Source organism: Astyanax mexicanus, chromosome 1, assembly GCF_023375975.1.
Source record: "Astyanax mexicanus isolate ESR-SI-001 chromosome 1, AstMex3_surface, whole genome shotgun sequence".
Taxonomy (NCBI): Eukaryota; Metazoa; Chordata; class Actinopteri; order Characiformes; family Acestrorhamphidae; genus Astyanax; species Astyanax mexicanus.
Window position 1 is genome coordinate 58,419,804 of NC_064408.1, and position 24,867 is coordinate 58,444,670.

Genomic DNA, 24,867 nt, shown 5'->3' on the forward strand with positions numbered 1-24,867 from the left:
ATAACGCTGCTCAGCCATATATTTCATAAAATGTCTGTAAAATATGTTTTTATAGTGAGCTTCCCTCATCATTTAAGCTTTTGGCATAATGGCTCATTTTGTTTAGAGCAGAATACACTCTAAACAAACTCAAACTCAGCCCCTTAAAGATCCCTCAGTCTGATGATTAACTGAAAGCACTATACAAAACAAAAACTCTATCTGCAAATTAGGATCAACACCATTTAAAGTCAATTAGTATTAAACAAATAAATTCACCTTCAATCTGATCTAAGGTCAGAAGTAGAGTTACTTTGTAGTTTACCAAGACAGACAACTAGTATGCTTGCTATCCAGTATGCTAGTGTGCTTGCTGGAACATTTCAGAGGTGCTGCATTTTTAAATATAGATCATGGATTTTCATGCTGAATTCTATTACCTGCTCCTCATCATCAGTCTCTTCCTCTTGCTCCTCCTCACTTTCTGAGTCACTAACAATGACAATGACTGGCTCATCAGGCTCGTCCTGGCTCTGCGAGTGCGACGCCTCAGGCTCCTGAGGCAGGAAAAATTCTTGAGACACTCCAAATTCTTCACTGCTCCTCTCCAGGATGGGGAAGTTCAGCTCCAGCTCCTTTGCACACAGAACATTACACAGCTTTTTTTATTGCCACAAAACTAATTCGGAACAGCATATGAATGGGATATGCATTCCAACCTAGACTTACTTCACTGGCATCAGGGGCTTCTTGACTTTCTCCTGGCACAACACTCTCAGCTTCAGTGCTGTCCTCAGCAAGCATATCCTCCTACAAACCCAAACACACTCACACTATTAACTCTCAAGATATGTTTTGAAAATCAGGCTTTTCTTGACAGCTAGTGTCTCTGTCTTGGGTGACATCTAACCTCTAATCCAACTCTCTGAATGCGGAGCTTCTTGGATATGGGGGGCTCGGTGGGCTCCTCCTGAGGGTCTGTGTCTGTAGGCATACTCTCCAGCTCCTCCTCTCGAGTGCGTTTGCTTGAAGTGCTGCTGGTGGTGGCAGACACTGCAGGGAGCACACATCAAATGTTAATTTATGGTTAACGCACTGGCAAACTTGACCATTCCTCAGAATCCCTTCAAAATGATTGGACATGCCATCTGTTGAACACACTATATATGACACTATATGATTGATTTACACTTGCTCCAACATATATTTAACAACACCTGTAAAAAAGCACTTTCTCCTGCTATACCACATCCTAACTGTGACTTTAAAAGTTCACCTGTTCCAAACACAGCTGTAGACGTAGGTCTTTCCATCTGTGAGGTGCTGGGTGCAGCCTCCATCATCACAGCAGCTGCAGTAGCAGGCTCCTGATTGGCTGGTTCAGCAGGGGGCAGGCTCTGTTGTTGTGTAGGGGTGACGAAGGCAGTGGTCTGGCTTTGCTGGACACTGAGCATGGACTGGGCAAGTGTGGTCTGCACATTTGGACTGGTGGAGCGCACCAAGCCACTTGCATTGCCATACATTGGAGCATCGGAAGACTGCAGGGCTGGAAGAACATTTCAATGGGAGTTAAAACATCAGTATAGACATCAGTATAGTGTATCAGTATTGTAAAAACTTGCCTGTCTTTTTTTTTTTTTTTTTTTTTTTTTACACTAAAAACACTGTGCCTGTCTGACCTACAGGACCTTTAACATTAAACACACAGACTGTCAAACCAATACATACTTTCCTGGGTCTCCAGCTGGGTGGTGGGCATGACCGTGGCAGTAGGAGTTGGAATGGGTACTGGGGCAGGGGTGATCATTGGCTTAATACTTGCTCTCGGAGTGGGCTTGTTCCCAGCAGTGGCTGGTTGCTTGCTGGGGGTTGCCACCAGTGGAGTGGGCTTTATATTGGCTGTGGGAGGCTCAGAGGTACTTGCACTACAAATTCAAAAGGAGAGGAAAAATAAATTAGCCAATAAACACTAACATTTATTAAGAGTGATGGAGACGATATGATTGCTCTCTAGATCAACATACCCTCCCCTCTCAGTGGCTGGTGTGGTTTTTAGAGAGATCTGTCTTTGTTCGGTTGTCCTCTGCTGTTCCTGAGTCTGGAAAAACAAAACAGATCAGCTCTAAAGAAAAACCATATCCTTAGCCAACAGAGCTAAAACAATAAATCACGTGTAGTTATGTCAATATTTAACATGTTAAACAGAAATATTTAAATCAATCAATCATTCTTAATATCTTAGTTAAATAAAATACCTATCTTATGGTTTAAATTATATTTACAACAACATTCCACTAGGGCTATATACTATATACACTATATATCAAGAATGACAACAAGGACATGTTTTGCTCGTACTCTGGTGCGATCCACACAACCACACAGAGACTCGTGTGAGGAGGTGGCCTCAGTCCAGTACCAAACAAACCAAATTAGTACTTATTTTAAGGTCTATATTTGATAGTTGGGTCGGATCGACACCAGGAATCATATATGAGCTAAACGGCTGTTCACATGCAGTTTAAGTCTTGTGCCGACCCCAGACAGCTCTGACCAAGTAGTTGAGAGTAGAGAGAACATGCTCATGTTTGTTGTAATGCATCTTGTGCAACTTGCTAATACCCTTGTGTGAAGCCAAACCCAAACCAAGAAGTATAGTGCTCCAAGTAAACAAACTCATTAACTGATGAGGACCAGAGAAATTAACTACAGGTGTAAAAACACTCTAGCATTATCGATCAATTAAATCAACGTATTGATTCAAGTCTACAGCTACCAGAGTTTACCTTGCTAGTTCCCTGCTCTTGAGGCTCATCTCTCTGCTCTCCATGCCGCTCCTGCTGCTCTCGTAGGTCCCGTAGCTCCTTCTCCTGGCGGCTCAGCCGACCCTCATACTGGGATCGGAGAGCATTCACCCGTACCTCCAGTTCCTCACGCTGCTGCCTTAGCTCATCATGCTGCTGTTTCAGTTCGTCGTTCTCACGTTTTAACTGATCCTTTCCATCTGTGAGACAGAACAGAAACTGTCTGTTTTTATTTTATTTTTTAACACACAGGTACCTTGATTAGGATGAACAGTTTTTTTATTTATTCATGTTACTGTTTAACTTCTCACCAGTTGCCTGTTTGATTTTCTGTTTGGCCAACATCAAAGCCTTCCTGGTTCTCTCTTCTTTATCCGCCAGCTGCTGTCGGAGCTGCTCCTCCTGAGACGATTTGTCTTGGAGCTCCTGGCGCATGCGTGCCAGCTCCCCCTGGAGGCGAGTGGCCTGTTCCTGTGCGCTGCGTGACTCTACCTCACGCTCCCCTACCGTCTGCACAAAGACAACATTCCATTTTATGACAGTAACAGAGGCAAAAACATGGTCCTTTTTTGCTTAAAGGAGAGCAAGCAAAGAACATCCTCTGCAGTGGCTTTGTTCCCTTTATGTTGAACACATTTATTTAGTTTGTCAGTGTGTGTGTAAAGTAAAAACTAACAGAGCCTGGATTACATCAAAACTCCAAATGCAGTTAGGTCTCTGGCAGTTCGTGATTACAGGTGTTGCCCGTTTAGACCACAAGAGGGAAAATAAATATTCCCCTGGCTGCCCTAGTAACATGCTTTTAAAAGTTACATTTTGATATTGTACCTCTTATTTACAACTTTAAACTGAGAGGATGGTCTTTTTGAAAAGGCTAGGCTGTCACGACATCCAGCAACTGTCTTTATTTGCGATAGTATTATGATTAAGAAACTTGGATTGAAACTGCAAGTTAGCAACAAATTGGTTTCTATTTCAATAGTCATTTCAATCAACTTATGGCAGGGCTTCCAACTGGCAGTTTTCAGCAGGATAATGATCCACACACAGCAAGCATTTCCCAGTTTCTCTGGTAGTCAACACTATGTCTCTATCCAGAACAGAGGTGGCCCAACAGGATACTAGATCCTTCTTACATAGTCTAGATTTTCACAATAAATGTATCCTTTCAGTCCAAGATTGTAATCACTTACATTTCTCATTACATACACAACATATAAAGATAACATTTTTTCTTGGTGTGTTATTTTAATTTTTTTCCAGAGTTTAAATGAAAGCTGATTATTAATGATTAATTATTATCTGCATAATGCAGCAATTAATTGCTGAACAAAGACCGTTGGCACTTTTAATCGTAATAAACCCTGCTGTATCGGGCATTAGACTCACTCTGTTGAGGGTTTCTAATTGGGCCTCCAGTTCTCTGGTCTTGGTTTCTGACTGGCTCAGAGACTCTCGCAGGCTCTGCAGCTCCTGTGCAGAGGCCTGCTGAGCCTCCTGGTCTTGAGCTGGAGTGGAGGCCGCTTCTGCCACCATCTGAAAGACATGTTGGAAATGTATTACCAAAGAATCTTAACATAAAACTAATGAAATGTAGTCCTATCCTATGACTGTTTTATCCCTCAAATATACAAAATCAGATACGTTAGTGCACAAGTCAGCATAATCTAACCTCACAGAGTCAGAGTTTTACCTGGTCATGCTGAACTTTGAGCTCTTCATACTGGGTTTTGTATCGACGACCAATCTTCTTGACTTGTGTGATCGTCTTGACCTTCTCTTGAAGATCAAGAGCCTTGGCATCAATGTCTTTCTTCAGGCTGTCTCTTTCCACAGTCACCTTGCCAAGGCTCTCACGCAAGGTCTGAACCTGAGACTGCAACGTAGTAACCGATCCGCTACTCCTGTATGAGAAAGTGAGGAAAGACAAAGCTTAAGAGCAGAGTTTAAAAAGTATCAAAAATCCCAGGGCTAATGCAAAAAGAATGGACTGTACCTGGCAGCCTCTGCCTTAAGCCGACTGGTGTCCTCTGTGAGCTGCTGTATGCGTTTGAGATGCGCCTCTTTTTCAGAGTGCAGACGTTTGTACTCTTCAGGGTCTGTGTCCTTCTGCTGGCTCACCAGGTGCTACAAATATGTACATACACACCACTTGGTAAACACAGCTGTCATTCAAACAACAGAAAAGCTTTCAAACTAGAAGTAAGTACTAACTTGAGTGCGGGCCTTCCAGCGCTTGATGTCCTCTTCTAGAAGTTTTTTCTCAGCTTGAAGCATCCCACTCTTCTCACTCAGCTCAGAGTTAGATTCCTGCATGGGCAAGATGTCTGACTCCAGCTTGGTTATCTAAGAAAGGTGAGAACAAAAGATGGCTGCAGATCAGCTTATGACTTTTCTGGCTACAGATTTATAGATTTACATGTCAGTGACAACAAGTAGATTAATAACAGACAAAACTTCTAAGTTATCCATATACCATTAAGTAATATAATACAGGAAATTGACAAATCCTGCCCCTAACAGCTGGGGTTATGCATAGGGCTCAGCCAGGAACTACTACTCACTCAACTAACAACAATAGCAAAACCACCACAATCTGATACTGGCTCGACAAGAATCCAGAAGCACAGCCTAACACTATGTTCATGGTCCATTGCCTCAACTGCCAAGTAACAGACCTACCAAAAAATAACCTATGAACAAACAGAATCCCTCCTTAATCTAAGCTCACTTCCTTTAACTATGGCAACAACACACTTACCTAAGCACAATCACACACAATAAATCACATTTTAAGTTGCGTGAGCAGAACACAGCAACCACTACCATCTGATACTGGCTCGACAAGAATCCAGAAGCATAGCGAACTATGTTCATGGTCCGTGCCTCAACTGTCAAGTACTCAGACGTCTACAAAAACTCATGAGACAAATTATTACAAGAGCAGGACCACACCAATCCCCTTCATCCAAACTCTAACACAAACTTCAGTGCAAGCTCTTCTCAGGGGTCATCAGGCAGGCACCTTCCTTCGTCAGTGTTTAAAACTAATCAAACTGTAGTAGTGACTATCACATTCCAGGTCTCAATTACCTTGGCTTGAGCTTGCTGGAGCTCTTGCTCCATTTTCTCCTTCTCCTCTCGTAACATCTTGTTGGTCTCCACCAGCACATTCATGGTCTCAGTCTTCTTCATCAGTTCATCGTGTTGGGCCAAGGTCTTAGAAGTCACCTTTACAGAGGGAGGAGTTAAAGACAAGTCCAAAATGTAAAAGATATAACAGAACATCTTTAAAATAATTTAGAGCAGTCATATTTTTCCACAGACATACCTGCATTCTCTCCCGCTCTGCACAGAGGGACTGCTGTACCTCCTTCAACTCCCGCTCTAGGTGTTCCACTCGCAGTTTGTGCCTTAGAGTCTCGCCCTGAGCCACCTCAAAACGTGACTCTGCTATCTCCTTCTCCCGGCGCACAAACCTATAGATCAATAATTCTTAGTTTATACAGAACATTAAACATAAAAAATATACACAACAACATGAGGACTAGAACTGTTGCCAGTAGCACAAAATATTTAAAAGTTAAAAAATAATAATAAATATAGATTCTTAGGAAGGAATGAGATCCAAGACAAAAGGAATGGGGATGTTACATGTATTTTAAAGCTGAAAAACAAACAAACAAAAAAAAAAACATGCATCAATTACCTGAGGATCTCAAGGAGCTGCTCCTGAGACTTGTCCTCCTCAGTCAAGGAAATGTTCAGGGAGCTCTCGCTGGCTGCCTGCTGTAGCTGTGTGGCCATCTTACTGCTCATGCTCTGAATCTGCTCATGAAGGAGCTCATTCTGCTTCTGCAAGTCTACACAGCGTGCCTCCACCTTACCTTGCTCTTCCTATAAGATGGAAATAAAAAGCTTCAAATTTTACAACATGAAAAGATAATGTCCGAAACGCATATATTTGTTTACATTAGCAAAATACTTTAAAATTAATAGCCACCTCTTATTCTTTAAATATCATGTAAGGCAGGTTTAAAGTTGACCTGAACAGCGCATACCTTGAGGATCTTCTCTTGTTCCTCCCAGGACACGCGGGCCTCCAGCAGCTGTGCACTGGCTCTCTGGGCGCTCTCCTCTAGTTGCTGACGGAGCTGAGAGGCTTTCAGGGCCTGAGCTTTGGCTGCCTGCAGAGCCTCCACATCAGCAGCATGCAGAATCATCTCCCGCTCATACTTGTCCTGGGCCTCAGCAGCCAGTCGTGCCTGCTCCTGACTATCCAGCAGGGCCTGCTGCTCCTGAGATGCTGCCAGTGCCACCTTCTGCAGGGTATCCTGATGCTCAGCCTGCAAACTGTTCAGACTCTTTCGCAGCTCACTCACCTGTGACAGAAGTACAATCAGTGGCACTGCTGTTACACATAAGGCCAGCCAAAAAAAGTGTAACATAGTACATGTGCAATGAACACCTTTTTTAGGGATATGCAATGTCAGCAAGCTTGGGCTCCACTTTTCCTTACACTTTAATGTGCATTTTAATGTTCCAAATATGCTCAAAATTACATATTATAAAACAATTTAGCTAATTGAATTCATCATTTGTAATTAAGGAGGCTGCCTGTATTCTTTGTCAGACAAATAAGACAAATTAGTTGTTCTGATTACTTTCTAAATAAGGCACAATACAGAAAAGCTGATTGGACTCAAACTCCTGAGAACTGCGATATCAATGGCCCGGGCTAAACTGTGATGGACTGAATAGGGACATAAGTAAATGAGTTGGTTCTTGTGACATCACAAACATTTTTTGCAGATTTGTTTAATGTTTGTATAGACTTGTTGAAACCTACACTGTTCACACATTAGTTAAAATTTTGTTAAAAAAAAAAGGAAGGAAAACTCACTTTCCCATAAAAGGGACCACATAATACAGTAAAATAACACCAGGAAATGATAGCTGTACCTGTTGCTCAATGGCTGTCACAGCTTTCTGTTTTTCCTCCTGAATCTCTTGTTTCTCCTTCTCAACTTCTAAAAGCTTCTTTTCCAGCTGTCGATGCTGCTCCTGAGCTTCCATCACCTGGCTCTCGACTGAAGACCTTACTTGTTCAGTGACCTGATAAAGGGACAGGAAGAGACCACATATGTATTGATCTAATAGCTAGTATCTTTTTTTTTTTTATTACATTTTTGTACATATAATCAGACACAAACTCACAAGAGCAGCACCTGAGGCTACTGGGAATTGAAAAAATGATTCTCATTCTTAAAATCACGATTACATTCAGTTACAGATTACTTAAACCTGAATATTTTAGTTTATTCCATCCTTGGTCACCTGTTTTTCTTTCTCCAGGGCCTCCTCCAGGCTCAGACACATGGCCCTGTACTGTTCTACTGAGGCAGTGGTGCTCTTGACTCTCTCAGCCAGATCCTCAGCTTTGCTCTCAGTCTGCTTCAAACGGCCACGCAATTCGTCCACATCAGAGTTAGAACCCTGCAATCCTGTAGCACACAACCATAAAAATAAAAGTAAATAGTGCTGCTAGCTTTCATTACTATGAAGATTACGATTTCCGGGTGCCCCCTTGGTTGTTGTATAGAATAATAAAGAATCTAACAGGATGGTAGTTCTTACATATAAAATAAACAACCACTAGTAACCTATTGAGGCCGAAACCAATACCAATAGTTGACTTATCTTCCTATAGGCCTGTTACAATACTTCATTTTTGAAATAACATTTTCGACTTATCGTACAATATATAGACATAACCTTAATCATTTTTTCTGAGCTCAATATTGCCCATTGTGTATACTTGGCAAGAAAAGCCTGTTAATGTGATTGAACCGGTATGTCAACTATAAATATTTTAAATAACATATATGTAAAATAAGCATTATAATATTTCTTTCTTAATCAATATATTTTTGTTGCCCTTTAAAAAGAAGGTGTAAATGCATAATTGTGCAACTGTATTATTAGTAGTAAAAATATTGCTTATTGCAATTACTTATGGGACACCATATCATCCAAAAGAATTACCATAACAAGTCTAAATGCTTACAGGCTTCCACTGCTATGTTTTTTAAAAGAATTCTATATTCACGTACTCCAGACTGTGTAAATTTATTCTGGTTCAACAGTATGTCTACCTGTATGACTCGTATGCGCAGTGGGGGAGGCTCGATGATGGTCTCCGCTGCTCAGCTGCTGCTGCAGGGTGTTGAGCTCCTGCTGGGCAGCGTTCAGCTGCTCTTTGGTCCTCTGGTATAGTGCAGTCTGTGATTCAAGCTGCTTCTTTGCATCCAGGAGCTGCATCTGTGAAAATTTACACATTTAGTTACCTCAGACTGAGAGAGCGGACCACGTTCATGCAGGTTTTACTCAACATGCACAGAAACTATGTGTTGTGGATATGAAATGAAAGTAATTTCACTTAAATAGTACGTATATTGCAGGGTACAGTACTTTTAAATCTTAGCACTGTATTGGTAATTTCTTACCTTTATTTAAGTGCAGGTAGTAAAAGCTACTTAATGCAGTGTTTACTTACATTCAACATTTAACATGGATATACCACCCTTCAACAATTCCTCAGCTACATATGATGCTGTGCAACACCTGAAGACAAAGCCGAATAAACTATGCTTACATCCTGGTTGCGCCCCAGCAGATGCCTCTGTTCCACCTCATGCTCCAGTCTCTTCTGCAGCTGGCTGATCTCTCGCTCCTGCTTATCCACCTGCGCAGTCAGTCGCTGCCTAGTCTCCGTCTCTGAGCGTTCAAGAGTGGCCTTAAAAAAATAGAAAAAAATCAGAACACATCTTTAAGACCAAAGCTTTTTATCTAGTTACTGTAGCGCACAGAAGAGTGGGAAGCTCAATTACCTGAATTGATTTGAGGTTGGTGAGCAGGAGGTTCTGGCTGCGCTGCTGTGAAAGAATAGATTCTTTTTCCTGGGACAGTCTGGACTCCACCATCTTCAGCATATCCTTCTCCTTCCGCAGACTCTCCACTCGAGACTAACAAACAGATTGCCATTTAGTGCTTAACTGGAGTTGTGTTGGACTGTAAGGACAATGTCAAACCTTCACAGTTAAATCACACTGTGACGCGAATGGAGGTGTCGGGCTAAAGTGGAACCACTATAAGCACAACAATCAGTAACTAAAGAATCAGCAGCTGTTATTGTACCGATAAGAGATGAAACGACCAGTGTTGTTTTTTTTGAGCTGATGAATGATTAATGGTCATTCACAGATACCGTTTGAGGGCAGGCCAGATGTCACATTAATCTTTCAAGGAATAGTGGACTTCTGTAATGTGCTTCATCTTAAGTCTCTGAAAATGGAATGTACTCTTTTCAAATTAACCACATTAAAACTGTGAAACTCTGGCTGAGCTGTGCTGTACTGTGTAGCACAGAGTGTAAATACACAATCTTGGTTAAAAGTCTATTTTGCTACCTCTTAGGAGGCGTGTTTCACACATTCTAAAAATGTGACATTAAATCAAAGAGCAAAAAAATTAATAAGGCATGAAACAGCTATCTAATATCCCCTATCTAATATTAGCACACCAGCTCTGTAGTTACATCTAGTGGTTGATTGAGGAACTACAGCTTACTATTCCCAAGGCACCCTTACATGGAGACTCGCAGTGCTGCTCTTATTCTTAATTTACAAATATGATCTGGTCAGCTCGAAGGATCAGCTAAACTAGAGAAATATCAGAGGAACGATGGTTTAAAAAGTACAAATTAAACTGCGAAACAATCTTAATCCACAGCCACAAGGCCACTCAGTAATGGACAATTTTATAGATAAGTTCTAGAACAGAAACTGACACTAGAGATCAACTGTCAAGTAATCAGTAATTTTATGTTTGGCCAACTGCCGTTCAGCGTGATCAACAGTTTACAGATACTGATTGAGAATTGAGGACAAACAAATTTGGTAATGCATCATCCTGTAACGTTCTGTGCATTTCACCCATAGATACAATTGTAAGCACAGCTCTGAGCACCACCAATGTGTGCAGAGATGTAGTGTAGCTCTCAGAGCCTTTAGTGGAGTTTGTTAGCTCTACGGTGTTCTGATGTCACTGTTTTGGGCTAAATGATGGTTAGGCTGAAAATCTGTCAATACCAATGCAAAGCCAACCAAAACTAACTGACACATTTATACTATAAGAGACAGTGCTGCTATAATGCTGCATCAACTCACTTCAGCCATGGTAAGCTTCTCATTAGCTGCACGTAGGTCTTGAGTGAGGGTGTGGATGGTCTGTTCACTCTTCTGGACGTCTGTGGCCTGTTTTTGGGTCTTCTCCCTGAGAGAGGCAATCTCCTTGCGATAACCCTCCACATTATCCTGCAGCATCTCATACCTGCCACAGGCACATTTCATATAAACCAGTTGTAGCAGCACGATGAAACTGCATTTTCTGCTAGTCCAAATAATGCATGGAACAAATAATCACATTGTTTTTAAAGACCTTAATTCTTACCGTTTGGAGGCAAACTCCAGCTGAGTGGAGATCTTGGAATTCTGAGATCGTAGCTCTGACACTTGGTCTTGTAGCTTCTCACACTGCTCACCCAGAACCTTTCCACTCTCAGCCTTTTCCCTCTTATAGGCCCCAAAAACTTCTTGCAGCTACGAATAAACACATATTTAAAGTAAGCTTTGGCACAATAAAGAACATTAAAGCCATAGTAGGCGATGTAGAAATCAGCAGTGAACAAAACAAACAGTCTGTGCTCAGTCCACTTTTCTTTCCATCTTTTTTTTTTTTAACGGATCGCCTACTATAGGGTTACTGAACTGGTATCTCAAGTTATAGCACAGCGATTTGCAATAAATAATGTATTCATAAATAATAAATCATATCGAACAATGAAAAGTAATTCTTTACCAATAGGATATGTCTGTAAAGCTAGTTAACAATTCTTTTTATGTGTATATAATGATTCGAAAGCTTTTAATGCAATCAGGCTCAATTATAGGACTGTGTTTATATTATTTAAATATACAATGCCAATAAACTTTACAATCTGAGTTTGGGAAGATATCTGTATTGTATATTGCAAGCTATATGCAAGGTCATATTGGATTTTGCTGCCATGTAGTGCTCACTCACTTACTAATCAAAGAATAATATATATTCACAGACTTACCTGCTTCAGGGCAGCCTTGGCCTCCACAGTCTCTGTAGACTCCATTGATGTGGCGACCAGTCCAGTGGGTGTGGCAGTGGTGGGTGTGACCGCAGGGGATCGTCGGGGGGTGGAGGTGAGGGAGAACTCCTCTGGAGTGGTTCCTGGAATAGAAATATTGCTTATGTCAATTTAAACCTAAAAGCCTGCTTCTTTTAACAGCGTATGGTTAAGTTGGTTATTACCTTGTTGAGGAAAGCTGACCCCTGTGGCCTGAGCTAAAAGGACACGGTACATGTCTCGCTGACGCACAATGGACTCTGCTAGCTGCATCTGGTGAGCACGCTGCTCTCTCAGCTGTTCTAGTTCAGCCTGGGCTTTCTCCAGGCTCTTCTGCAACTCACTGCGTCTAATGGAGAACAAACAATTGAGTTTGATTTTAACAAAAAAAAAAGTTAGAGTTCATAAGTTCTAATTGATCAAAAAATAATGGAGTTTAGTATAGTAGATGTATAGTACACTCATTGATTTGCAAGTCACTCACTTGCTGCTGTCAGACTCCATTTCCTCCTTTTCCTGTGCTTCACTTAGCTCTCGGAGGGCCACCAGTAGACGCTGGTTCTGGGACTGCAGCTCCTCCACACTGCGGAAGGTTACCAGGTGTTGGGAGATCACCTCTGAAGTGCTGCTCACATCTGCTGAGCTTAGGTAGTCCTCGTCACGCAACACATGATTTCCGCGGGCCTCCTCAAGCTCTAACAGCAGCACTCGCACCTGAGAGACAGGACAGCTAACAGTGAGACAAAGAGGTACCACTTTAAGACAATTAGCTCAAATTTAAGTTTTTCACTTTTATCAACATTACCTGCTGAGCCATATCAGCCAACTGTGTCTCAAACCTCCGATTGTCTCTTTCTAGCACAGATGCTCGCTTGTTGGCCTCATCAGTCTCCCTCTGCAAACGCTGTACTTCCTGCAGGACCAGAGAAAAGGCTTAATAAATGACCTTGCAGGTTAGCAGTTTACCATTTAGTGTATTAATAAATGTAGATTTTACCTCTGCCAATTTTGCATTTCTTTTACCTATTAAATATGCAGAATTAGGCAAAATGTATTGAAATAATTTTGTAATTTGAAATGTTTGGGTCCAAGATTTTAAGAATAGGTCTTGAAATCTCAGATAAAAACATGCATCATCTCTTAATTCTATAGAAAAAGACAAAGCATGGTTGTGGCATGTTTGGGTGAGCATGGTCATTAAAATGATTAACTTTTGGAAAATACAGTTCCACAACACAATAACTTTTTTTTTTTAAGTAATGACTTCAGTTCATATTATATATGCATTTATGGGACAATACTATGAGACCATATTTCAGCATGGAAGTGTTTCATTTCAAACAACACGGGTGACAGTTTTTGGCATTTCTCAACTCAATTAGCCACAAATAAGAAATTCTGTAATAAATCAGCTACATAGAAAAGAAAATCATGGGGTTCAGTAACATACTTCAGCTGGGAACTGTAACTGATCGCCCCCTCACCTGAACAGCTTGCTCCAGCTTGGCTGATAGGTTTGCCACAGATTTCTGGGTGCGCTCAAACTCCTCCCTCTGTCTTTTCAGGATGGGTGCTTTGGCCTCCACCTCCTGAACAATGTCATCCAGATACTTATTTACACGCTTGTTCTCCAGCCTCTCAAGCTGCAGATGCTCCTGGGACTCGATATATGCTGTGTAGATCTGCACACAAAGCATAAAAAGAGACTAATGAGGCACCAATGACACCAGTTCAATAACTAGGTCAAATAGGTTGTCGAGTCAGCTACTACAAATCTGTGAAAAATGGTCTATTATTTCCACTTTCACAAACTACTTGAAAAGTCTGACTAATCGTACTACTGCATTACGTTACAACATGCTAACAAATAAAAAACAAAGTTGTAAAATTTAAGTGATCGACTCTCAAATACATGCTCTGGACTGTACTACCTCAGTGAGCTTCATGTCTGGTCTGATCTTGGAGACCGCTGCTGCTGTGGGAGACATGGTGGTCAGCTGTTCTTCTGTGAGAATGGGAGCAGATGTGCTGCTAACAGCTAAAAACAAAACAAAAATAAACATCTCCAAATGTGGGTTAAACCTTTTATCAAGCAAAGAGAAGCCATTACTGCCAGGGACCCACCTCTGTGCTTTGTGTGTGTCAGGAGTTCATTAGCATTCTCTAGCTCTTTCTCAAGGCTGCTGATTTGCTCCTTAAACTCAGTCATTTCTTTCTGCTTCCCGCTTTCCATCTCCGCCATCTTCACCTCCAGAGCTTTGTGTGCTGCCCAGATAAAAAAACACTTCTTTTTAAAACTAGGAACAGAATAAGGAGATAGTAGAAACTGACAGAAGCCTCTCTTACCTTCTCCTGCCTCCTTTAGCAGCTTGTGCAGCTCCTCCACAGCCTGGTTCAACTCCTCACTCTTAGCTTCTGCGTCAGCTGCTGCCCCCTGGACAAATTACCACCATAGTAAACATAGAATAGGATGCTTGAATAAAACCCTAGTTAGGCTGCTGCTCATTTTACATTCAAACACTTTAATAGCTCCAATGTATTTTAAACAGTTATCACAAAAGATAACATACAGTTTAAAGACTTTACCTTGTATAAGTTTGACAGCTTGATGTTTGCATTAAGCTCATTTCTGAATTTCTCCTCTGAACTGGCTTGCTGTTCTTTGGCCTACATGGAAAACAGGTGTGTTAGCTAAGCATAATCAAGGCACATCAATTCAGTAATCGGGGCTCCTCACTTTTCACTTTTAATCACTGAAATGAGACCCTAAAAAGCCTAAAGTTATTTAATAACCAGATTTAAAACAGTACACTCATCTCAAATTTAACACCTCTTTTAGTTTGCAGATCATGTCCTCTGCCTGCTTCTGAAGATTCTCATGGGAGGCTTTCAGACTGGCTACTTGATCCTGTAATCTGGTAACCTGCACAAAACACACATACAAACAAGTTTAACATTAGGGATCAACCTGAATCTGGACCATCTGAATTTCCTCAATAATCAAATCACTTCATTAAATGAAAATCTATATCTGAGGCTGTTCCTTTTCATACCTCATCTTCCTTGTCGTTTAGACTACACTTCAGCTCCAAAATCTCGCTGCCTTTCTGTCTGGAGAGCGCAAGCAGCTCATCGCTTTTAGATTTCAGCTCATCATTCAGCCAAGTCAACTGACTTTGCAGGAGTTCTTTCTCCTGCTCCATCCGCTTCTCTTTGTACTGGAGGAACAGACACACCAGTCAATATTTGGCATACATTTAACTAGACATTTAAGCAGGGAATACAATTTGTGTTTATTTCTCTTAATTAAATGTTAAATATGGGGGCATTTTATCAAGCCTGGCAAACACTGTTAAACACATTTCAGTTTAGTAAACATAGAAACTCATCAAACCTTAATGGAGACTTCGGAGGATTCCAGATCATCTAGCTTCAGTTGCAGCTGCATCTTCGCTGCATTAGTCTCCACTAGACGGTCATTAAGACGATTTAAGTCCTCTGCAGAAGAAATGATCATAAATGTTAGAATGTTATTAGACCTAATGTCCAGGGTAAATAAAGGTCACTTCGCAAACAGTTGCATCCATACCACTCTGACTTTCCACCTCCTGCGATCGCCTCTCCAGGGTCCGCACAAGCTCTCGCTTCTCTGCTTCCAGCTCATCCTTAACTTTGGAAAGTTGATTCTGCACAAGAATATTGAATATTTCTGGTACTTTCATCAACATGGCAGATACACACACACACACACACACTACAGATTTCACAATTTTTAATGCACAATGGTGGAACAAACTACCTTCCACTACCAGATCAGGAGAATCTCTTGCTATCTTTAAGAGACTCCTGAAGACAGAGCTCTTCAAAGAGCACTTACTCTCCAAACACCTCTAACACACTAACTACTTCTAACTCCATTTCCTTCTTCCCCTCCTTCACTCCTCTATCCCTTTATTTCCCTTCGACCTCCTTTAAGCCCAATCTAAAAATCTTAATTCCTATTACTTTTGTATTTTATTATTGTAAGTCGCTTTGGACAAAAGCGTCTGACAAATGTAATGTAATGTAATGTAATGTAACAATGAACTTTTATTTGCTAAATTCAACATTCAGTTGGTTACACAATTTTCTCAGACCATAATCTGACACCCATTGATCCTGTTAAATGCTATTTTTAAAATTACACTACCCATGTCATCTTCTTATTTTCATCTCCTGCTTTGTAAGATTCAATAATAACAGTAATTGGCAACTCCATGGATGCTTATTGTTGACAAGTTTTGAAAAGTCATAGTATTTTAAATCTTACAAGTTTAGATCACCTGACCTTTCCTAATGGTGACACCAAAATCTAGAATACACATTTAGTTACCTTCTCTGATTCCAGCTTTGAAATTAAGGATTCATGTTCCTTTGTCTTCTCTTGTAGAGCTTTAAGCTCTTCCTCTGCAAATAAACAAACAATACTTAGCACATGGTTTTGGACCTTTTTTTTTTTGGCACCAAACAGCTGAAACACTTACGGAGCTTAGAAAAATCTTCTTTGAGGGCATGATGGTCTTTTGTCAGTGACAGAAACTTGTCTTGACTCTCGGTGCATCGCTTCTCCAAGTCAAAATATTGTTGTTCTAAGTTGAAGAAAAAAAGAAAACAAAGGAAAAAAAAAACTCTTAGATTAAGTTATTGTCAAACATCAAACGGTTTCCATTACCCACTTATACTCTTGTTAGTGGGTTATCTTGTTCGATCAGGTTTAGAGCAAGAAAGGATATTTTTAATTCACAACAAATATTCTATATTATAAAACAAAAAATGAGAATCATAATTACAGAACAAATAAATCATTAATCTCTGTATTAGATACACATAACTAATGTTGTTTAAAGGTCTAGCCTGTGAGACATCCTCTGTCGTTGGCTGCAGAAATTAAAGAATGCATCCAAAACAAAATTCAACATTACAGTAAACAAAATCAAACAGACCACCACAATTAGTAGCACACTGACTAAGTTACATCATTTATTTATATCAGATAGCATGTTGAATCAATGTTCATGTTTCCATCTTTAATGCACTGAAGAACACCGACCTCTGACATCAGAATTGATTTTTTAGTGTACACTGATTTAACATTGATTCAACATTATGGTTTTATATGTATCGCTTACTTTTGACTTTACTAATGTTAAATGAGTACATCTTGTTTGTACTATATTCCTATATTTTGTTGTATTGTATGCTTCCAGCGTACAAAGGAGCATGTAAATAATAATAAAGTTATTATTGTAATATAGCTTCTTTTTGTTTAGTTTTCGCCTAAAAGCATGTTCAAGTAGAAGAGGCCCAACCTTTAAATGAGCGGCGATGTGAGACTTTTTAACAATAATCCAGAAGAAAAAGGAAATGTTAACTAAAGACAGTTTTCCATCATCAACACTACATGGCGTAATGATGTTGGGCTAGCTCTGTGTTCTCTGCTCTCAGTGATATGAGTACAGAAACCCATGTGGAATATTTTATTGTTTTTAGTACACTGGTGCTCAATATCGCTGGTATGCTACCAACAAATGTTTTTGTTTGTTCGTTGAGATTAATTAATGTGCTATTTTCCTGTATATTGCAATTACTTTGAAACCAATAAAACATTAAATAGAAAAAAATCACTTCTTCAGCTTCTTTACTAGTTCTAGGTTAGGTTAGCTACTTGTCAAATCCACGCCACGCACCCCACGCACTAAATTTGACTGTTGACAGTCTGGTGTTGCTTTTATTAAGAATATATTGATTAGTTGAAGTTTTCTTACAAGTCTGTGCTGAAAATAGCCTCTTGCACGTTGAGGGAAATTCTTAAACACACCATAGAGAGAGAGAGGGGATGGGTGTTAACCTCTTAACACTTACAACCCATTAACCTCAGATATGTAACGTTAGCTGAGCTCAGCTTGCCTAGATCCATATCGGACTCAGGTACCCATTTACCCACTTCATTCTGCATCACTTAGCTGATCAAAAACAGTCTATCAAATCCTGCTGACTGCTAAACTAACTAAGAGCTAGGCTAATCCGGGTACAGAGAATAAAAATCCAGCCCTGGATTTAGTTCCACCTGGCGGGATGGTCTGATGCTGTAGAAAAGCCGTGCAGACAGCTGGAGGAAACCCTGAGCTGGATTTTTAGTTTTTGGACCCGGATTACCCATCCTCTCTCTCTGTCTATGATGTGTTTAAGAATTTCCCTCAACGTGCAAGAGGCTAATTTCAGCACAGACGTGTAAGAAAACCTCAACTAATCAATACATTCTTAACAAAAGCAACACCAGACTGTCAACAGTCAACTTTAGTAGGATAACATTAACTAGCTAAGTTAGCTAAAGTTGGCTTGCTTGCTAACCCAACACTCTCTATTTCTGCTCTAATACTGTAACCTTATTTCAGCTGTTATGGGTCTCTCTGAGTCACGCAGAGTTACACAGTTAACCTCGGTTATCTATCTCACTGTAGATGTTCTCTCAGTAACACTGAACCGCATTAACGGGTAATATCTTTGGTGAGAGGTAAACTTTAGCTAGTTAGCTTAGCTAGCTGTTATCTGTGCCGCTATGGCGGTGTGTTGAGGGTGCTGTGGTCTGGGTGTTTACCGCTGTCCACGCGGAACTGCTCATGGTGGGCTCTCAGCACATCTGTGTCAGTCTGCTGGTCGGACAGATACTTCTCTAGTTTAGTCTGAACCGCTTTGGGGAGTTTAGAGATCTCAGCTCGCTCCAGTATCTGCTGCAGCACTGCCGCCATCTTCACCACAGCGCTGCGCGGCTCTTCCGCTCTGCGTTTAAAAAAGCTCCACTGTGAACCCGAGGAGCTTCACCTCCCCTACTGGAGCGGAGTCCACAACACAGCCACTGCAGAGGAGGAGGAGGAGACCCACACCACTCATACACGCAGTCCGCGCTCTGATTACAATCTCATTACAGATCTCTGTAATGCAGTTTCTCCCAGTACTTCTAAAGTCTACAATAAAGTTTTTTGTTAAGAAATTAATCATTATTTTTCAAATCAAATCTGAATCATAGATATCTAATGTCCTGAAAGTGCACATATGCTTAATGTTTCTTACAAATAGTGGAAACTAACTTATAAACTAACATATCTTGAATTTGTATTTCCTTACAGATATTGTAAATCAGCGTTAACTCATCACTAATCAAAACTCCTTTAAAGCTATGTCAGCAGTGTGACTGAATAATGTAGGGGAAGTTTAATGTAATCATTACCAGCAGGGCTGCACAGCATATCGTTTTAGCCCTGCCGTCACAATGTGCTTGTGGTATTAGTTACACTGCTGGATGTGCAATGTCAAATAAAATCATACTGTATAATTTTATTATGAAACATATCAGGCTAACAAAAAATGTTGTTGCTTATATAAAATAAAATCCTGCACTTTTTTATTACATATTTACCAGATATTACCAGAAGCTTATTATACCTGTCCAAATTATTTTATTTGACTTTATTTTTGGACAAACACGATGCATGATTATCAATACGACTTTATCGTGTTAGCTCAATCTTTGTTCCAGGAGTTTTTTTTTTTATATTGACATATATATTGCTGAAAATGAATGTCATTTTTCCACAGTATTGTGCAGTCCTAATTATTAATGTGAATGGTGAGTATTTACATTTTCATTAATAAAATTTCCCTCTCCAGTAGGAGTTTTGGTATTTATTTTATTAGGCAGCAAATCTCGCAAGTGGTTCTGTAGTTTTTGTTTTTACACAAATACAGTAGTCAGTGTAGTGCATTAGATGGCGCTATTGCTCTTCGTCTTAATTTAATGAGCCTCTGACAAAGAATTTTATCCTCCGTGTGAAATACCGCCTCTCCTGCATATTTCAGCTTTTCACTTGTTCTAACACTTCAACCAATTCATGCGTTCAGAGCCCATAATGAGTTTCACAAAAGTGTTATAGTGCTTGAATTATCTTCAAAAGCAGAGTGAGTGTTCTATGTGATCCTTTCGGGAAACCCAGCCCAACTCATTAACAAGCTGTTCTTATATTCAGGTAGGTGTGTTAGAAACCAAACTATGCAGTTAATGAACCATGATCAGGGTGGTGTTCCAGAAGAGGTCAACCATATGTTCCCTGCTTTAAAAAAACACAACACATGGTTCTTACTTTATTTACATTAACAAGACACTGGTTCATGAAAACAGCACATCAGTCTCACAGTATTAATCTGTATTAACCTCAGGTCAATTACTGAGCAGAAAATATCTGTTATTGTATATTTTTACTGGTTTAAATGTGCTGCCAAACAGCTATGGCACATACATATTCATTCTACATAGTAAAATATGAGTTCTATTTGTGCACTATTATGTCTTTATTACTGTATAAAATGTTTAAATGTGTATTATGTATAAAATATTATTCTTTCATTCCTTGTTGTATACTGCAAGCACATGTATAACACACACTTTATTTATTTATTTTTTAATCAGAAAAAAAGATAAAATGTGAGTGATATGATTGACTTTTATGATTTTCTTTTATGTGCGTTTATTTGATTGTAATTCTGGACGACTGCAGAGCTGTGTGCACAGCTGAAAAACCCATGATAAATTGCCTTCAAATCAGGGATTAAGGCAGGCAAGCAAGGGCCAAGATCCAAGCTTTCCCATGCCATCAGATTACAAAACATGATTACTACCAGGACACTGCAGATACATGGTGCATGTGGCATGGCATCAACTACAGGACACCTTCATCCACTTGAGATAGCAATACCACTCTTTCAGATGCACTGAACATTTGGTGTGTAGCACATACCTGCACAAATAAACAGCATACACAGGAGCATGCTTAGAGAATGGGCAGACCAGGTGCTAGATGTTCTCACTGACATGTTCAACATCTCTCTAAACACTACAGTCATCCAAATGTGCTTTATAACCACCACCATCATCCCTGTGGCACTAAAGTGTCTTCAATGAACTTCATCATCATCATCATGAAGTGCACTTACTCTCTTTACTGGACCCACTGTAGTATGTGGGTACCACACTCCACCTAGTCCTCACAATGCAGAACAGCTCTCTGTGAGTGGGCGCTAGAATTCCTGGCAGAGAGATCTTGGTCAGTCATGATGAAACATCTCAAGCCCCACCATCGTGAGCACTGGCGCCTTCCTGGTTACTGCTGACTCATGACTGTACTTCATGGTACAGATCAAACCACATAAAGTGTGCTAATGAGACAGATGTGGTGGGTTTCATCAGCAAGAAAAACTAGTCAGCATAGACAGAGAAGGTGCAGCAGTTAAGAAACTGGTGCAGAACCAACAACCTGTTTATGAATGTGGATGTAAATGCTCAGTCAAGCAGTGACAGGTGTTTAAAAACTTCAGCAGCACTGCTGTATCTGACACACACTATCACCATGTTTTTTTTTCATACATCTTAAAAATGATAACTTTAAAGGAAGGAAAAAACATTCTTGATTTTCTATTAAAATCAGCGTAAAAAGACATTTCAGAGCGATTATTTTTGTTTCTCATCACATAAATAGAAAACAGTGTAAAGAATGTCTGCAAGATTCACGTCAAAAAGTGACAAATAAATTTTACAGTGACATTATATTAGATTTATGGTTTATGCCAACTATAGCTGTCACCAAAGGTGTCAAAAGTCTTGACATGCCTTACTCAGGTAGAAGTATAGATACTAGAGTTTAAAATACTTCTGTAGAAGTTGAAGTATAAATTTAGGCTTTTTACTCAGTAGTAAAAAGTACTGGTTTCAAAACTACTTATAGTATAAAAGTAAAAGTATTGTAAGGAAAACATGCCATTAAGGATAAAAGCATATAGTGCACCAACCCTCCCCAAAACACATTTTTCTAAAAGCCATAATGACTATAATGTTATAAAAATTTGGGATGCCCTAGGCTCCCTGTTTAGCTGCATATATGCTCATTGTACATGAATGTATTTTAGTAGAATGTAAATATATTAAAAAAGCTTAGTTGGGTGTTCGTCTGAACTTCTCTTGAGTCTCTGCACAGATCATCTTCATTCTAAAGTACATACGTCTGCTATGTTCTTGCTGGACTGTGATATTGTGCTGGATCTGTATAAACCAATAGGGTGTCGGAATGCTATATGTTTATACTTCTCATCCAACCACAATCAAATTCACTCTATCTGGGCTGGAGAGAATTATCTGATTTATCTGACTGATGAGAAGCCGGAATGAAAACAAGCTGAAATGAAAAAAGAGTAATGAGGCTATTTTTAAATGTAAGGAATAGAAAGTTCAGATAATTGAATAAAAATGTAGGGAGTAGAAGTAAAAAGTTGTCTGAAAAATATTTACTACAGTAAAGTATAGATAGTCAAATGTTCTACGATGTTCTAAGGTAACAAAGTACATATTTGTACTTTATTTGATAGCAAATAAAAAAACAAGTACAACTAAAAACATCTTGCCAGATTAAACACAATTCCTCACACTTCCTCACTCCAATGTATTACCACATTTGTGCAGAGGAGGATCCCTAAACATAGAAACCATTTGGGATAGAGTGACCCCATAATCCCACCATTGACCTTCAGAACCTTTTCACTTTTAAACTTTCCAGTTATTTTAATGTTTAAACTGAACATAAAATGGGCTTAGGTTAACCAGCTAAATAAGACACGCTTTTGAACCAAGGTCTTTAAACTGCGCAGGTGAGAAGTGAGATTAAAAAATAAATATTTAAATGACTCTGTCATAAAATTATTGGAATTTTCATTGTCTTATAATTTAGTTTTTACAGAATATTGCAGTATTTTATTTTTATAATGATAAATGGCCAAAATTACTGTCACATGAATAATTTAGCGCCACGTGAACAAGGCTACAGAGGAGATTAGTGAAGTACAACTACTTACTGTCATCAGTAAGTTAAATAAAAATGTGTGCGTGAGAAAGAGAGAGAGTGAGAGTAAGAGGGATAGGCTACGGCCATGATCAGCATCTGTATAAATGGGTGTTTATTGTTATTTCTTTCTGCTTTTTTTCAGTTTGACCTTCACACCACCTTTACTCTTCAGTACTGTAACATTTTCCAGTGCTTCATGAATTTGAATGAGAGACAGCAAGAAAGTGAGATAATACAGTTTTTACTTAAAGAACTGAAATGTTATTTAGGCTACTTAAGGACTGGGTGGGGAATGCAGTATAGCTTTGTTATTATGTGATGTTTAGAGAAGAATCTCTTATGTGATGTTTTTTATTTCAGTTTGTTTTCTAGTTTATCAGGAAAGGTCTGGAAAAATTAAATGACTTGACCAGATAAAAAAAAAAACTACTGTATTTTGCATATTGATATGTACAGTATGTGGTTTAGCTGTGGGGGCCTCAAAATGTCGAAAAAGTGCCAAAATGCACTCTAAGAAATATAAGTACAGATTTGTACTTAAAAGAGTACAAAGCTTGTCGCTGGGGCTGTACCTTATATTGAGGCACAAAAAAGTACCTTTCAGTGAAAGTCCTTTTTTGTACCCATGGTTTTTGTGGCAGTAAAGATCATAAAGATTATAAACATTATCATCAACTAAAAATGGCTCAAAAACTTGATGATACAAAATTGTCTGGCTTTCAAATAAAAAAATGTGCAATTTAAATATATATTGTTCATTAGTACAGTGATGCAGAATACTGAATGTACCCTTTGGCTGGTTAAATGGTACAAATTTGTACTTATTGCTGTTAGAAATGACTTTGTACTTCAGAGGGAACAAATCTGACCCTGTAAAGACCAATATTGTACCTTTGAGGGTACAATTATGAAGAGTGTACCTTCGAGTACAAAAAAGTACTCATGTCGTACCTCTGTTTTTTAGAGTGTGGGCCTCATGATAAAACGGTTTGAAGACCACTGCCCTAGACATAGAAACAGTGAGAGTGGTTGCAGTGGGACTAAGGTGGTCAGTAGGGGGTACTAGAACAGCACTGTGTGATGGTAAGGGTGTGCAGGTATTTACTTTTATGTAGACATGAGGTTTTTATGTCTGCTGATGCTATATTTAGCATTTTGGGTCATTTTACATACCTGCATCACTACCCTGTCTGCTATAAGGGGATCTGCTACCTGTGTGATATTGTCAACACATTATTACACACATGGTTTCGCTAGTTTTTTCAGAACAATCTCTCTCTCTTTCTCTTCTTGTTGTAACTAGTTATAACACATATGTGTGTGTGCTGATGACTAATGGATGTGGAATTTCTAAATGAGTGGTATAACATGATGAAGGAGCAAGTAGTTAATGCAGTTATTGGCCCCTCAGGCAGCAGACAGTTATTTACAGTAAGGCCGTCTGGATGGAGAGATACTGTAACCTCGCCTCTCTCTGCTATGCAGCTCTTTGTGGAGAATTTCAAAGGCCTTGCTCACCATGCTTTGAAGATGACTGTTTGAACTAGACTGATATTTGCCTTTGCTCACCTTTACTCAATACCCCACTTTAGAACAGCTTAAAATAAGGTACTCATAATTGAAACTGACCACAGCTAGCGTCCGTTAGGTTAATGCCGCAGCAGTGTTTGCATTCTTGGAGCTAGAGGCAGGAAGCAATAGACAGGGAAAAACAGGGCCATCAGAGTGTACACGTGTGCTTCTGCTCATGGAAAAGTTTATGTGTGGAATTTGTGTTTAGTCAATTGTTTTAACTTTCATTTAGTCATTTGTTTTGGTCTTCTCTCTCTCTTCCTATTTCCCTCTCTCCATACTAGTCTGTTTCTATGGTAACACATTGAGAAAATAAACCTCTGATGCGCTCCACTTGCGTGAGAGCGCTAGATAAGATACTGTGTAG

At 39.6% G+C, this 24,867-nt stretch overlaps 1 protein-coding gene across 4 annotated transcripts in view; it reads right to left on the reverse strand.

The window, feature by feature from the left end:
* The window catches only part of tprb (translocated promoter region b, nuclear basket protein), a 24,759-nt gene extending 5,937 nt beyond the window's left edge, over positions 1-18,822 (reverse strand). For all 4 annotated transcript variants that reach the window (XM_049480697.1, XM_049480688.1, XM_049480683.1 and 1 more), the window contains exons 1-39: positions 18,641-18,822; positions 16,527-16,631; positions 16,376-16,449; positions 15,593-15,689; positions 15,398-15,501; positions 15,057-15,221; positions 14,834-14,926; positions 14,590-14,670; positions 14,350-14,437; positions 14,128-14,268; positions 13,935-14,041; positions 13,488-13,685; positions 12,809-12,916; positions 12,488-12,717; positions 12,189-12,352; positions 11,965-12,107; positions 11,295-11,443; positions 11,012-11,174; positions 9,674-9,808; positions 9,439-9,579; positions 8,939-9,104; positions 8,121-8,287; positions 7,746-7,898; positions 6,845-7,165; positions 6,493-6,680; positions 6,115-6,262; positions 5,877-6,014; positions 4,998-5,129; positions 4,780-4,910; positions 4,477-4,687; positions 4,173-4,319; positions 3,095-3,293; positions 2,766-2,983; positions 2,004-2,077; positions 1,708-1,904; positions 1,256-1,525; positions 890-1,032; positions 709-789; positions 420-614 (exon numbers count right to left, since the gene is read on the reverse strand). In XM_049480697.1, the coding sequence (XP_049336654.1) occupies positions 420-614; positions 709-789; positions 890-1,032; positions 1,256-1,525; positions 1,708-1,904; positions 2,004-2,077; positions 2,766-2,983; positions 3,095-3,293; positions 4,173-4,319; positions 4,477-4,687; positions 4,780-4,910; positions 4,998-5,129; positions 5,877-6,014; positions 6,115-6,262; positions 6,493-6,680; positions 6,845-7,165; positions 7,746-7,898; positions 8,121-8,287; positions 8,939-9,104; positions 9,439-9,579; positions 9,674-9,808; positions 11,012-11,174; positions 11,295-11,443; positions 11,965-12,107; positions 12,189-12,352; positions 12,488-12,717; positions 12,809-12,916; positions 13,488-13,685; positions 13,935-14,041; positions 14,128-14,268; positions 14,350-14,437; positions 14,590-14,670; positions 14,834-14,926; positions 15,057-15,221; positions 15,398-15,501; positions 15,593-15,689; positions 16,376-16,449; positions 16,527-16,631; positions 18,641-18,791 (5,916 nt within the window). In that variant the 5' untranslated portion in view covers positions 18,792-18,822. The remainder of the gene's footprint in view (positions 1-419; positions 615-708; positions 790-889; positions 1,033-1,255; positions 1,526-1,707; positions 1,905-2,003; positions 2,078-2,765; positions 2,984-3,094; positions 3,294-4,172; positions 4,320-4,476; positions 4,688-4,779; positions 4,911-4,997; positions 5,130-5,876; positions 6,015-6,114; positions 6,263-6,492; positions 6,681-6,844; positions 7,166-7,745; positions 7,899-8,120; positions 8,288-8,938; positions 9,105-9,438; positions 9,580-9,673; positions 9,809-11,011; positions 11,175-11,294; positions 11,444-11,964; positions 12,108-12,188; positions 12,353-12,487; positions 12,718-12,808; positions 12,917-13,487; positions 13,686-13,934; positions 14,042-14,127; positions 14,269-14,349; positions 14,438-14,589; positions 14,671-14,833; positions 14,927-15,056; positions 15,222-15,397; positions 15,502-15,592; positions 15,690-16,375; positions 16,450-16,526; positions 16,632-18,640) is intronic.
* Between the last annotated feature and the right edge of the window lie 6,045 nt (positions 18,823-24,867).